The following is a 15,128-nucleotide window of genomic DNA, read 5'->3' as shown; positions in this document are numbered from 1 at the left end:
CCATTCTTTGAAACAGGTGTGCTGGGCTGGGCTGTAGAAAAGGGGTTGCCTTCTTAGATGCCAGAAGGCTGCACCGGGAGCAAGGGTTAAAAAGACCAAGCGGTCCCTCGTTGGCTACGTGCTTCTTATCGCCAATGTCTCTTGCCCTTTTAATTTTTTCCTTCATCTCGGCAGGATGTCTGGTCCCATCATTCCTCTCTGGGGTCCTAATCCCAATCTTCTGTAGGCTTTAGATGACTTCATCAACTACTTTAACAATATGCTGGAATGTCCAAGCCTTGGGACTTCCCGCTCTGCTCTTTACAGTTTGTAAACACGGATCATCCCTCTCCTCTGCTGGTAGCTTGCTAAGAATCTCTGGGGAAAGCCGTGCCAGCGGACTCCTTGACCGATCCGTGCCGTCCGGCATTCACGGACCTTCAGGCCTATCCGGCTCTCTTTATTTATTACGGCCTCTTCCTCTCAAGTTCCTACAAGGGCAGCTCTGCGGGCAGTTCTCCACTGTCTAAGCCTCGACACTCACACGAATGGTTCCCATAAACGTTTCCCCCACACTGTCGAGTTCTTGTTCTTTCTCTGCTCTGCCTCTCTCTCCTTTCCTTCCATCTCAGAATTCTGAGTGTGTGCACGCCCACGTGCAGGGCAACTTTGGGTGCTGTTCCTCAGAAGCCATCCACCACCTTGTCTTTGGAGACACGGTCTCTCTAGTCCTGCTTCAGCTAGATTGGCTTGCTGGGCACTGGACCCTGGAGATGTATGTCCCCAGGACTGCGGTGACAGGCATGCACCACCATGCTTGCCTTCTTAGGTACACGCTGGCTATGAAACTTGCCTCAGGTTTGCCCGGGGAAGTGCTTGCTTAACCTGAGATGTCCCCAGCCCCTCCACAGTGCAACGCCATTTTCTCATTCCCTTGGGGAATCTGCTTTCATAATTTATCTCCTTTCCTGTCCAATTTTTTTCTCACTGTTGCTCCTTTCTCCATCAATGAACACGCCCAAGCACTTCGGACAGTAAATTATACACCAATTGTTTTAAGGTGGATTTGAGAGGGGGAAACACCAAGCCAGAAATAAATTAGGAGGCCTTTCCAGAGTCTCCCGGAGAGACAAAAGGAGCCTGCCTACGTTAGAGAGAGAGGAGGGAGCGAACAGGTGAGGGGCAGAGGGATTTTGGTACCAGGCCAGCTCCGAGTAGCTGGTATTTATTACTTTGCTTTGTCTTCTCCACTGTTTTGCTGACCCCTCTAACTTTTCCCTTGTGAGATGAAGCTACAGTACATGAATAACTGGGACTGCGAAGCCGTGTGGTCAGGGAGGGGCTTTGCTTGCTTATGGGGTAGGGAAGGAATCGTATTTCCTGATTAGGAGCAAGCACACAGTGGACTTTGGTCCTCAAACCGGGGTTCACTGCACCTACCATCACTAAAGGCTTCGGGGCTTAAGGCAGTATAAATGAAGCACCTGAGAGCTCTGCGGGTCAGGGGACTGACCGGGACTTAGGGGGCTCAGCAAAATATGTCCACGGGGCCACATTCCTTTCAGGAGTGGGTGATGGGAAGAGTTGGTTTTCTGGTCTTTTCCAGTTTGGAAGCTGTCTTGGCTCCTGGCTTTACCATTCCCTCAGTATTCATGCCCTGAAGTGGCTCATTATGTCTTACTTTACATTGCTGTCACCTACTCTCTCCCTCCTTCCACATCTGTAGGTTCCTGTCATGGCACTGGGCCCTACTGACATAGTATGGGGTGATTTCTGTCCTTCAGAGGGGGCTCATTAACAACCGCCATTCCCCCTGCAGAGGGAACGTGCCCTGAAGCTCAGCATCTTCGCAGGTTCTGGGGAGCGAGAGCGTGGACAAAGCCACTTTGGCCTGCCACGTTCTGGGACCAAGCAGTACCTTGAAAACAATTCAGCTACATGATCTGACTATCTACCCGGTTCTGGGTAGGTCCCAGCTAACTGAGATAGATTCAGGAGGCCCATGGAGAGTGTCACCAAGACCCTCCCTTCCGGTTTCCTATGAATCTGTCAACATGGCGCCCCCCCCATCTTCAAAGCTTCATTTTTCTTTCTAATCCTGTTCTGCTCACCCCCAAAAGTTAATTTTGATTTGTGCCAGTGGTGTTAATTTCCAAAAAGTCAGCCGAGCAGACCGTGACAACACTTCATACTTTTTTTTTTTTGCTGGCAGGAAGTAGATGTTTGAAAAAGCAATTAAATTATGGAATTATTCTCAATGCAAAGATATCAAGCTGCAAAAGATATTTTATCCCCCCCCTCCAAGAAGACTCACATGGAAACCCCCTTCGTTAATGTGTAGGTAATACTCCTGGTCTGGCAAGCCAAGCGAAACATAGCGAGGGAAGGAACTGTTTCTAAGGCATCTCTGAACGGCTCAGTGTGTGAGAATTGTCACCCTAGCCGGCGATAAACCCCTTTCAGTGTGGCAGGAATGGTGAACCCATCGATAACTGGTTCTCACTGGTGCAAAGAGAAAGTTGCTGGCCGTTTGACGGCTGCCCTGATTGCTCAGGGTAGGTTAGTGTTCATCTCTGAGTGTGTCAGTTCTTGTAGGCTGGAGGCTGCCATCTGCACCTGGGACCTAGGAGGCCTCGCACACAGCTGTGGCTTGAATCTATTAAGCTTTTTAATACTGCCTGGTACTTCCTGCTGAACTGTGGGCATGCACTGACAAAGGTGTATTACAGCGTGGAGTGTTCCAGTGACCATCTTACCAGATCCCTCGTGTCCTCTTTATTCAGCCGCTCAGCAGATACTGGGCCTCCGCCACGTACTGAGTTCCCCCAGCGTTTAAGATGCTGTGGGTATAGATTCGCCCCGAGTAACTCACACTGCATCAGATAGAGTCGGGCTCCAATTCTGGAGCATGCGTGAGAGCCAGAGGGCGTATATAGGTAGACTTGTGGCTTCTCATCTCCTGGCCTCTCGCTTTACCCTCAGACTGTATTTAGCCTTAAAATCTTCCAGTGTTCTCTTCCTTCGCCAATTGGATGGGCTGTCTGTGTTGTTTTCATTTCCAGCTCCAATTGCTAATACAGCCTCTAGGCACCTGCCACGTGCTCTAGAAAACAAGTACAAATAAAAAAGAGGTTATTACACAGGTCTGTCCGGGTGTCAGATGACTTGGGAGAGCTAAGGAAACAGAGCGTAGGGGTTGGGGAGGTGAGGGGGGTGACAGCTTTCTTCAAGACCAGCCCCATGCATCTCCACTCTGTCTCCCATCCCGGATAATCGTTAAAGAGTCTGACTGGTGCATTTTGGCTTTTCATGCTGGCGGCTTCCTGACCATTGTCACTGTGAATACGCTCTGATTGCTTCCTGTGCCGTCTCTCTTACCATGAGAGGCAATTATAGACCGTTGGTCCCGACTGACCATGATTCGACTTACAAATTTTCAGCCTTGCACTTGTGCAAACGCTTGGGCTGCGCTTTGGGCACAGTATTAATAAATTAAGATATTCGGCACCTTACTGCAAAACCTGCTTTGTGTTGAGTGGCGGTACCCAACTGGAGGCTACTGCGATTGCTCTGAGCACATGTAAACAGACTAACCTAAGCCGTGGCATGTGAGCAAACTAGCCAAAGCTGTGGCAATGAGTAGACTAGCCTAAGCCATGGCATGTGAGCAGACTAGCCTAAGCCGTGGCAAATAAACAGACTAGCCTAAGCCGTGGCATGTAAACAGACTAGCCTAAGCCATGGTACCTAAGCCGACTAGTCTAAGTCGTGGCATATAAGTGTACTAACCTAAGCCGTGGCATGTAAGCAGACTAGCCTAAGCCATGGCACATAAGCAGACTAGCCTAAGCCGTGGCATGTAAGCAGACTAGCCTAAGCCATGGCACTCTGTTAGGGCAAGTACACCAGATGCATTTGCAAGTTTTTAATTTTTACGTGCTTAAGTTCGTGTGTGTGAGCACGTGTGTTTGTGAGCTGCAGGCACGGTAGAGGTCAATACCTGATGTCTTCTTCAATCACCCCTCCACGTTAGTTTGGAGACTATCTCTGACTGAAACCAGAACTCACTGGTTGGCTATGCTAGCTGGCCAACAAGTTCAGAGATTCTCCTGTCCCCCACCTTCTTATGGCCGGGTTCTCAGACGTGTAGGTGCTTATGACCCAAACTTGGGGCCTCATCCTTAAACAGCCAGCACTTTACCAACCAAGCCCTTGGTTCCCTGCCCCTCCGCCCCCGCCCACCAATGTGCCTTTGGCTGACAGGGTTTTTGACTTAGGATGAGCTCACAGGTGCTGTACCGCTGTTGTGAGCCACAGGGCATCTGTGTCTGTTCATCTCATCAATGTCTGCACATCTCTTTCCCGGCTCTGCCACTGGCTGAACTGTTCCTGCTCGGTCCAGAAGTGAGGATAAGAGGGACATTCACGCTGGCCACATTTAAAATGGATGGAGTAAAGACAGGGGACTTGGGGGACAGTGCCAGGCCACTGTCCCTGAGTCTGGGGAGGAAAGGACTTCTCCAAGCAGTTGGTACAGACGGTAATCTTTTCCAGATACGTATCGGCCAGCACATTAGCTACTTGTTCTTGCATTTCCATGGCTTGTTGTGAATCTGTTTCAGGTCATCCTCTCTAGCAGACACCTTGCAGGCATCACCTCTCCCCGTCTCTACAGACTGCAGAGATCATCGCCTGTTTTATGGTTACGGAACCAAGTTTCAAAGCTCTGAGTAGCTCACCCATGTCACAGAGTTGGTGCTTGAAGCCAAGATTAGAACATAGCTCTGTTAACCCCGTGCTCCATCCGCAACATCGTTCCGCCTAAGAAGCATCCTCTGTCCTGGGGCAGGTGTCCTTGCTCATCTCTGAGCGCCGCCGCACCTTGTTCATAGAGAGCGTGGTCCTTACGGTACTCTCATGATAGAGTTGCTGGATGCGCTGCTCCACTGCGCCCCCTTGGGGCAGAACTGTAGCTGGCTCTTTCTTGCATCCTTAGCATCTATCACTCAAAGAGGACTCAGCCTATGCCTGTCTCCTAAGCCGACTCTGGTTTTGCACTTTTTTCTATTTCCCCAAACTCTGAAAACACTCTCGTTCCTGATTATACAGCAGCAAAACTTGGGACCACATATTCTGCACCCATGAGTTTAGTTCACCACAGATCAGAAACATTTTGGGAAGAAACCGAACATAGAAAGAATTTTATCTTATCATTAGTCCCTAAACAATGCAGTATAACTCTTTTCATTCTTTGGGGGTATTTTAAAATAAATATTGAAAGCGCACAGAGGATCTGCACAGGTTACATGTAAATACCCATATTTTTTTTTTTAAATAAGGCCCTTGAGCTCCCATGGCTTTGGTATCTAGGGGTCCTGGAACACATCTCTCTGTGCCATGGGACAGCCATATTTTTGGAAAGGCAGCAGCCTCAGAGAGAATTTTCAAGAAGAAGCTAGAAGTAGAGAGACAGGCTATTTTGTGTCCATTGATAGCGTTGGGTCTTAGCTAATCCCACAGCAGTTTGAGTAGATTGGAAATTCTTGTCTGAATTACTTTGGAAACTGCAACATGGTTTAAGACTCAGTGGTAAGCCCAGAAGAACGTCTAAGGAGCCATCACAGACAGGCTCCATTGTGTGCAGCCTAAACAAGGATATCTGCTACCAGCTCTTCAACCCAACAACACCCTGAACATCCTGCCGCTTGGTTAGTGCATGAGCCAACCGGGTAGGCCAGGTATGGAACATGCCAGAGCCTGTGGGGCCGGATAGGAAAATTCCCAGAGAAAGGAGAGAATCCAGATAAAAACGACGCAGAAGGTAACTTCACTGCAAGCCCTTTCCAAATAGCAAATTGAATTCGCCAGACCAGACATACATTAGTAGAAACAAAACAGATGAGCATGGCGTGGGAAGGCTAAGGCCGTTGCTAAATGAAGCGCTAACTAGGAGTTTTGATTGTCACCCAAAAGCCCGAATGGCTGCCTGGTGGGCACTGATGGACCGGCTCTATTAGTTTGGCAGGAGACCCCAGTAGGAGCTCTGTCAAGGGCAGCAGCTCCCAGCTTTGTTGTAGAGCTGTGGAAGCGCCAGGGGCTGTGGCAGGGAAGGAGCAGTTGTGTGAGAAGCAGCACCAGCGGTGATCCCTGCAACATAGCCACAGCCCGCATGCATTTCATGAGTCATGTATGGATGAGGCCGTTCCTCCGGCTCTCGGGAGCTGCATTTCCACAGAGAAGCAGCCTCTGAGCACCCCAGTGGCCATCCGTGCCTGTGTTTGCTGCCACTTGAACACGAGGTCTTTCCTAGATGTCAATGCTCAGACCCCTCAATTCTGCCCAGTGGCCAATAGCAGCCCGTTGGTTCCTGCATGCTGATGTGCACACAGGAGCACATTTGGTTTCTCCATCCTCCTTGAAGACACTTCTCTACAGAAATAACATGATGGATTTATGAATTGTGTTGCTCTCTTCATATTAACAAAGCCCATCGACCAGAGCAGAAGTTAGCCCAGAATTCGGCATCACTGAGGAGTAGCCAAGAAGAGGCAAGATCTGTACCATTTATCTGCTCGTTTCTACAAAGCTTGGAATACCCCTTCTACATAAGGATCATCCTCCAGGAGTTGGCTCTAGATCTCACAGACTTGATATCGCAACTCTGTGGGTGATGATTTCCCAGAGAAGCATGCAGAGCTAAGCTATGTAAAATGAGGAGGGCTAGGGAGATGGTTCCATAGGTAAAGTGCTTGCAGTACACGCGTGAAGACCTGAGTTTGATCTCCAGCGCCCACGTTAAAATGAGCACAATGATGCATGTCGGTAATCCCAGGGCTGAGGAGGTAGAGTCAAGTAGATTCCTGGAACTCAACTGGATGGGCTCCAGGACCCGTAAGAGAGTAGATCTCACAATCTAAGGCAGAGGGACCGTGCATAAGACACCAGATGTTGACCTCTGGCCTTCACATTACATATGTGCACTCACATATGTTACATATGTACATACGCTCACCCCCCCAACACACATGCCAGTGAAGACACAGAATGCCGTCTGCCTGCACATAGCCGAACATGCTCATATGGGTTTTGTTTCTGTTCTTTTAGAAGGATTGGAGAAATAACACAAATAAATGTCTGAAGAGAAAGTTGTCTACGCGAGCAGTAGCTTACACTGCTCTTGCCTAAGCACGATAGAGCATTATGTTTTGCAGAGGAGAGTAATCAAGAAGCAATTTTTTTATGTTTGTTTCCTAATTCTGGTCTTTGCTATTCATGCAGCTGTGTGTAGGTGGCCTGAAAACTTTGGTCTAGCGTTGCAATGATGTACTTAATGTAATTAATAGCTAAGCGTTTTATTACTCAGATAGGCATGCTTGAAGTGGCAAACAATAATGGTCATTATTAAGACGTTTTGCATATAGACAAACTGTAGTGGCTTGAACTGCTAAAACTGTATTTACTTAAAAGAGATTATAAGTCTAAAAGGTAAATGCAATGCACTCGTAGGGGACAAAGCACAGATTACCTGTTATTGCTGTTGACTCTCCTGGGCTAAGTGGTTTTGTGTCTTTGCATCTTGGTTTGAAAATATGACCTTGTACTTGCCAGGCAACTGAGCTCCATCTTCAGCCCCATCTTGGCTTCCCTTAAGAGCATTTTCGTGTTCAGTGAGAAAGAACACCTATCTTTCTAAACATGATAAATACACACAAGAAGAGCCTCCCATAAACAACTGAGGTGTGATTTCCAAAGCCTAGGAGACCCCGCCTGGTGTGGTCCCTGTCAAGTCTGACCTGCACTGGGCTCTAACAGCCCCACCCTTTCCCCTCCATCCTTACTGTGGAGTAGCATCCAGCCATGCTCTTCCTTCTTCCCAGAATGCTCTCCTTTCCCCTCCTCCTACCCACCTGCTCTCACTCCTCCTCCACCTCTGAGAGCTTCTGCCACGTCAGATGCCCCTGCCAATGATGTCATAGCACATGTGTGTGTGTGTGTATATATATATATATATACACACACACACAATGATGTATGTGCAATGTGTGAGTCCAGTCTCTCTCTGTGGCCATTTGATTGTTGTCTGCATCCCTGTGGCCTTTAGGTGTCAGGAAGTTTGGTGCCGCCTCACGCAGTAAGTCAGTGGTTCTCAGCCCCCCTAACACTACCATTCTTTGATACAGTGCCTCGTGGCATGGTGACCCCAACCATAAAATTATTTGTTTGCTACTTCATAACTGTGATTTCACTAGTGTTATGAATCATAATGTAAATATCTGATACACAGGGTATCCTGATACGCAGCCCCCCAAAGGGCCGTGACCCACAGGTTTCGAACTGCTACAATAAGTATTTTAAAAAGAATATTCATTCTGTCAGCTTGGTGACCCATCTGCCACTGGGAAGGCCAAGACAGGAGTCTTTAAGGCCATATAATGAGGCCCTACCTCAAATAAATAAATAAATAGTATTTACCGAACTGTTTGTTTTTTTTTTGAGACGGGGTAGCAGAACAGTGAGGAACTTGGAATTTTAAAGAGTTGTTTTTTCTAATGAAGTTTAGAGAAACTAAGAGCCATACAATGTGAGAATAATAGAAACCTGACGGGGTGCAGACTGACATATACGAGCACATGTTTTATTAGAAACTCAGCAAAGCCCAAACAGTATTTTTAAATGTCAGGATTTGAAAGCAATCGTCTGATCAATAATAACGTCAACATTTCTACAAGTCCTGTGCCCATAGCCTAGGTGTTTTCTCATCATAACCTAAACACTATTATGCACGGCTCTGTGTGCAATGGGCTGTCTGTTTTCTCACATAATCAAGAAATGGTCTGCGCGGCTCAGTGAAATGTCTGGTCAATAGTGTCATATCGCCCACCCCATGCTTCTATAATCCATACCCCACGAATCCAATTATAACCAAATCCATTTAACTCTAAAACTCGCTGGCCGTGATCTAACTCCGCGTGGATCGTGTCTGGATTGTTCAGGACTTTAATGAACGCTTCCCGCTGCCCCGCGCAGGACGTTAGCATTTGTTACATGGAAATCCTCCTCGTGAAAGAAAGAGGGGAGATGGGTTCTGCTACAAGACATAGAACAGTCTGCAATAATCGCAGGATCTTCGAGATAAAGGTCAGTTAATTCTAGCATGCAACCAAAAAGAAACCATGTTAAATCTGATGGACGAAGGCATCGACATCATGGAGGATTGAACGCCCAAGAGCATCAGACTCCTTGGTGCATAACGTGTTTGTTTTTACTCTGTTCAATGTTTTTTTTTCCCCCTTCAGAAGGGTGTTTGGGAGCATATTCTGTAAGATAGTTAGAATTACCGTTTCACAAGCGCAGAGCTCCGTGTTTTCCTATCTTTATAAACACTGGTGGAGTTTCATAGCACACTTCTGTGACCCTCTGATGACTACCTCCAACTGTGCCCAGCGAGAAGCTGGAGCGGGAAGCTATTTCTGTATATTTTCTAAAGATACCCCCCGAGCCAGTGGAAAGGAAGCTGGAGACAGATGTCTGTGTCCTTGGTGAGAAACACATCTTATATGCATTCCAGTCTCCGAGAAGGTTGGCTGCCAAACCAGGGTTGGCACTGCACACTTGTTCCTACGGGTTCACAAGAAGATCTCTGTAGAGGTGTGTGCACAAATAAAGTAGCCATCAAGGTGATCACCCCCAGATGAATGCTGGCTTCTTTGCAAGGCCTGGAGTACGCTTGTCGGCAAGAAGACCCATGGTTGGCTTTCCAGAGCCTTTCTGAGTTATACTTCTGCTCCGTCTAGCGGGAGATCTGAAGAGGAAGAAAACTCGGGTGTTTACCATTCTTCTTTCCTTTCCCTTTTCTTCTAGATCTATGCAGTTAGATCAGTCGTTCCAAACAAAAGCAATAATGAGATCGTCCTGGTGCTACAACAGTTTGATTTTAACGTGGATAAAGCCGTGCAAGCCTTTGTCGATGGTACGTATGCATGCCCTCCTGAAACCGAACACGTTGGGGCTAGCTAGTCCAGATACCCTGTATTTTTTCCCCTTAAATGAACTGAACACAAACATTACTTAGTTTCTAATACTTCTCATAAAAAATAAAAATAAAAACACAATACACCTTTAATTCCCATCCTCTGGAGACAGAGGCAGATAGATCTCCGCAAGTTCAAGGACAGCCTGGTCAACGTGGTGAGTTTCAGACCAGGTAGGGATCCATAATGAGACCCTGAATTCTAGGCCATATAGGGCTTCATAGTGAAACCTTGTCTCGGAGAACAAAACAAATAAAGAAACTAAAAAGCACACTAGGCATCAAATAAACACAGATATTGTAAGAACAGAATACAGACAGGTCTTTTCTTATCATTTGAAATAAGACTGTAAAGACCTAGAGGACACTAATTATAAAGCTACTGGTTTCTTTGCCAATTATTTCAGTTTTCTCAGAATACCCTTTATTTGGTGGTGTCCTTGTGGGCAGAGGACCCTGCTGACCTGGAAGGCATTACCTCTTCAACCAGCCAAAGTCCCCTGAGAGTCGTGGCTGGGATTCCGAAGTCCCATGTCTCGTGGGGCCAGTCTCGGTGGACTGAATTCCCCATTGCAATGTTTTCTGTTGGTGACCGTCATATCCATCAGTTCATCTACCTCTTCATTGATTTTGGTTTCCTAGGAAAAAGTCCTTCTCTTATTTTTTAGCAAGTGCCTTGCCAATGGTACTGGTGAACCTCAGATCTGGAAAAATGTTTCTCCTATACATTTGCAAGTTTGGGTATCTTTTCTGTAAACTGTAGAGAGATTTTCTTTCTTATGTTTTATTGTGAGTAAAGATCTCTTTCTCGTCGTGGTTCTTATATGCCTTGTTTCCTGGAATCGTTTTCTGTCCTGTAAGTAATGGACTAACAAAATGCGACATGACAGACAAGGTCGGGAAGACTGGGCAGCACTTCTCAGCCATACCTTTTTCTCGCAGTGTCAAGGACAGCACAATTCCCTTAATTTGTGAGGCGTGGAATAACCGTCTTGAGTTTTCTGCAAGGGGAATAGCATTTCAGGGCCAGAGCCAAGCACTGTGCCCACATTTTGTCTCAGCACCTGAGACTTCGGGTCCTAAGGGCGTGGGGCAGATGATGATCGTTCTTACAAACGTGAGCAAAGCCACTGTGTGCGACGTTTGCAACGTTTGCCCTGCTTCGGTGACTATGCACACTGTGAAGATATCAATGTACAATCTTTAATCATTAGGACCAAGTGGTAGCTGTGATTTGCACACACATGCCTACATACATGAACACATGCACACATGCATTGCCTGCACGCATGCACACACCCACATACATGCATGCAGTCATGCGCACATATGCACCTACATGCATGTACACATGCACACATGCACACACATGCATGCACGCACACACATGCACCCTATTTAGATTTTGTAAACAGGCATGTCCTAATAGAGAAATTCAAAATTCTCCTGTCAGATTTTCCTTGCTGCATCACTTACATAGGAAAAGGTTGAGGGGGAAAAAAAAACAAAAAAACGTTCCAGGCTGCTTGCAGCCTCCATTTCCACCCCTACCTCCCTGAAATCCCGAGGGGTTTCTGTTGCAGTGTGACCCTAATCAGATGCACAGAGGCCAGCAGCTGCGGGCATTTGAACGCAAGGCCTTGCTGCCGCTGCGGCTCTCAGTTTCTCCACGTCAAGACCTTTTTAAAGCTCTCCGTGTGCTGAGGCTCCTCGTCTGTTTTGTTGTAAACCAATGGGAAAAGATGCTTAAAACCCAGTCAAAGTCGAAAAATACTTTTTGAGTGTCCTTGGTGGGCCACACTGAAATCAGGAACCCAAAGGCCTGACAGGACACACCTCCAGCCATTTTTGACACAGTCAATTGAATCACGCTGCCTTCAGAATCCTTTGTAAATAAAAGGATTTCTTGACAATTGCTGTGTAAGCTCATTGTCCAGATTGCAAATGAGACCAGCATCAAAATACGAAAACGAACCGGATGGGCGTGGGACCGAAAACACAGCAGCCCCCCTCCCGACAAGAACGGCTTCGACTGTTTCCTCGAGTTTAACTTTACTTAGAAGATAGAAGCTTAGCTGTAAGAGTAACTCTGATGTGTAACCAATGAGTAATGCCCCAAACCAGGACACTGTCCACAAATATTAACTCCTTGGGTGAATTAGAGAAACGCTGACCCAGTTAATAAAAGCTGTAAATTCATGGCAGAGCAGTGTTCGCCCGTGCTTTTAATCCCAGTACTCGGGAGGCAGAGGCGGGTGGATCTCTGTGAGTTTGAGGCCAGCCTGGTCTACAGAGAGATTTTCAAGACAGTCAGAGCTACACAGAGAAATCGTGTCTCTAAACACCCACAACAAAAAAAAAAAAAAAAAAAGGAAAGAGGAAGGGAGGGAGGAAGGGAGGAAGAAGGAAGGATAAATTCTAGTTTCCTTTTGTGTGCAGCCTTGTTATTTCAAGGGCATGGCAAACTCAAGACAAGGAGGACCCTGAATTGGAAATTCTGGATAGATAGGAGTGACCAGTCTATCTAAACACTATAGCCTTCGACTGTCGGTGCCATCAATGACAGGGGCCTGCTAGTTGGAAATTCATCATTGAGACCCATTCTAAATTAATCTCTGGTTAGCCAGTACCTTGTAGGTAGCTGTCAGTGTCATGGGATCTGAGTATGTTTAACATTGTTGGACTACTTGGGACCCTTGAAGAAGTACCTGGTGATACGGGATCCCCTGACTCTTCCTTATCAAGAAGTTGTCGAAATTGCTCCCAGAAAGTCGGAATGATTTGGTTCAAGTGCGTGGAAACTGACTGTAGTTGACAGTGGTGGCATGTGTCCTCATCAGGACATGGATGTGACCGGACCAGGCAGAACTTGGGGTCCCACTAGTCATTTAGTGAACGTGGTTGGTTGTGAAATAGAAGCCATGTAAAGAACACATTCTCCTCTTTCCTGGTGGACAGAGAGAAGCCAGAATGGGTTCTGTCTTCCTCAGCCCCTGTGAGTCTCGAGCACGGCGAGCAAGAGTGGAAACAGAGAAGGGACGGCCACATAGAAAGGCCCAACTGCCGCGGCTAATAACACAGAAAATCCCATGTTTGCCGGGCAGTGGTGGCGCACGCCTTTAATCCCAGCACTTGGGAGGCAGAGGCAGGAGGATCTATGTGAGTTCGAGACCAGCCTGGTCTACAAAGCTAGTTCCAGGACAGGCTCCAAAACCAGAGAGAAACCCTGTCTCGAAAAACCAAAAAAAAAAAAAAAAAAAAAAAAAAAGAAAATCCCATGTTCGCCTCAGAGTACAATGCTTTATTCGCACATCAAAAAGAACAATTTTAATTCCACCTATGGCAATGAAGCGACCAGAAAATGCTCAAGATATATTTCATATTCCCTAAGACAATATCACGATAAAAAAAAAGTAAGCCTCGCGAAGTAGGGCTTAATATTTTTATAAAACCAAGATTGTGCAGTGAATTAAATGAAAATCTTGGAAATGAGAAGCGAAACTGGCACTTTTATTAAGGTCGGCTGTATCAAAATAAATGAAGGACTCCGCCCCACCCCCTCCCCCTTGCTACCATGGCTCAGATGAATTCTCTGCCGCCTTGATTGTGTGGATATTTGTTGAACGCTCTTTCTCTTTTTCTAGGCAGTGCAATTCAAGTTCTCAAAGAATGGAACATGACAGGAAAGAAGAAGGTAAGTCAGATCAGTAGTGATGGCGAATTAGTAACATCTTCCATAAAACCTTCCGAGCTGTTATCCTCTCAACAAAGCTTCCAGTTTTATGTTCGTTAATATGCACACCCAGAAAGAACCCGAATCCAGGCCTCTCTTCCCTTACTAGCCACTCCTGATGGCCTTGTTTTCTGTGCAGTGTCTTTACCCACCAGGGGTGCTTAAGGAGGACCAGAGTTGTGCTTCTTCATGAGTAAGTATTGAGGAGAGGCCAGCAACAGAATTCAAAGCAGTGAGGATGCTAACTTGCCCGAACATATCCCAGAGCACAAAGGAAAAATTTCAGGAATGCTTTCAAGATACTTAAAAAAGCTCTAAATGTATTTTCACTTTTGTATTCCAACTGAAAAAAAAAAAAACTATCCAAGGCTGCTGTAAGGTACTTTCTGTCCTGAAGTCAGTCTTTAGTGAAAAGAGTAAATGTCTTAAAGCCATGGAGAGCATGGTCCTTCTGGAACACTCCTGAACCACTCCTAGACAGCAATGGCCAGGGGGTTTTCCTCTGCCCCATCCACATGATAGGCTATACCATCTGGTCACAGGTTTTTGTGCTTCCTGGGCACAGCATGGTATTTTTTGCATGCATGCGCACACGCACACACACAAACAGAGTCTGCTGCTCTTCACGGCCACCCAGCACTGTGTTTCCACGCTGGCACCACGCAGCCCTGGGTTTTGCTACTCAGAGACATAAGATACCAACCCACCCTGCCCCCGAAAGGGAAAATCCCAGGCCTGTGCAACAGATTTTGAACAGATGAAAAAGCAAGGCTGCTTTCGTGGAGCCGTGAGATCACAGGAAGTGCTGGACTAGGCCTGTCCTGGCGGGTTTCACGTAGAAGAAGAGGAATTAGGAAAGGCTCCCCTGCTTGCTGGCCACCCCTTTGTGACACTGTCTGCTTGTCTTTAATCATAGCTTCCCAGGCTTCCCTGGGAGACAGAGACAAGAGGACTTGCAACTGACTGAAAGGCAGCATTTAGCTTTACGTGGGAAAGTTTCAGATGTGTGGTTTGGGTTTTGAATTTCTCTGATTTGGGGCTGGCAGGCGGGCGCAAACAGCAGCTGCAGACAGAGCTCCTTACTGAGTTCCATCCTAAGGGTTCCATAGGGAGATGGTCTCCAGATCCAACCCAGTGGACACTGGACAGGAACTCCAGAAGTCAGTGGTGTGTGTGAGGGTGTGTGTGTGTCTCCTCCGTCGCTTTTTACCTGTGCTCAACAATACAGATCTCTCACTGAGAAGAACCAACCAGGACATGATTATGACTTTAAAGGAAGAGTCAAGAGGTAGGGAGGCTAAAAAGGGAAAAACAGGTTCCTCGGGTCTCTGAGTGCTTGGAGGATTAAGCCAGGCTGGTGCCCTGCGGGCATGCGCAGACTCCACA

At 46.9% G+C, this 15,128-nt stretch overlaps 1 protein-coding gene across 6 annotated transcripts in view; it reads left to right on the top strand.

Moving 5' to 3' along the window:
* Spats2l (spermatogenesis associated serine rich 2 like) overlaps positions 1-15,128 on the top strand; it is a 154,982-nt gene that overhangs the window by 87,468 nt on the left and 52,386 nt on the right. For all 6 annotated transcript variants that reach the window (XM_057758630.1, XM_057758635.1, XM_057758634.1 and 3 more), the window contains 2 exons: positions 9,841-9,949; positions 13,654-13,703. In XM_057758630.1, the coding sequence (XP_057614613.1) occupies positions 9,841-9,949; positions 13,654-13,703 (159 nt within the window). The remainder of the gene's footprint in view (positions 1-9,840; positions 9,950-13,653; positions 13,704-15,128) is intronic.

Source organism: Chionomys nivalis, chromosome 26 (genome assembly GCF_950005125.1).
Source record: "Chionomys nivalis chromosome 26, mChiNiv1.1, whole genome shotgun sequence".
Lineage (NCBI taxonomy): Eukaryota > Metazoa > Chordata > Mammalia > Rodentia > Cricetidae > Chionomys > Chionomys nivalis.
The sequence above is the reverse complement of the archived record's forward strand: the minus strand, read 5'-3'. Positions and strand labels throughout refer to the sequence as shown.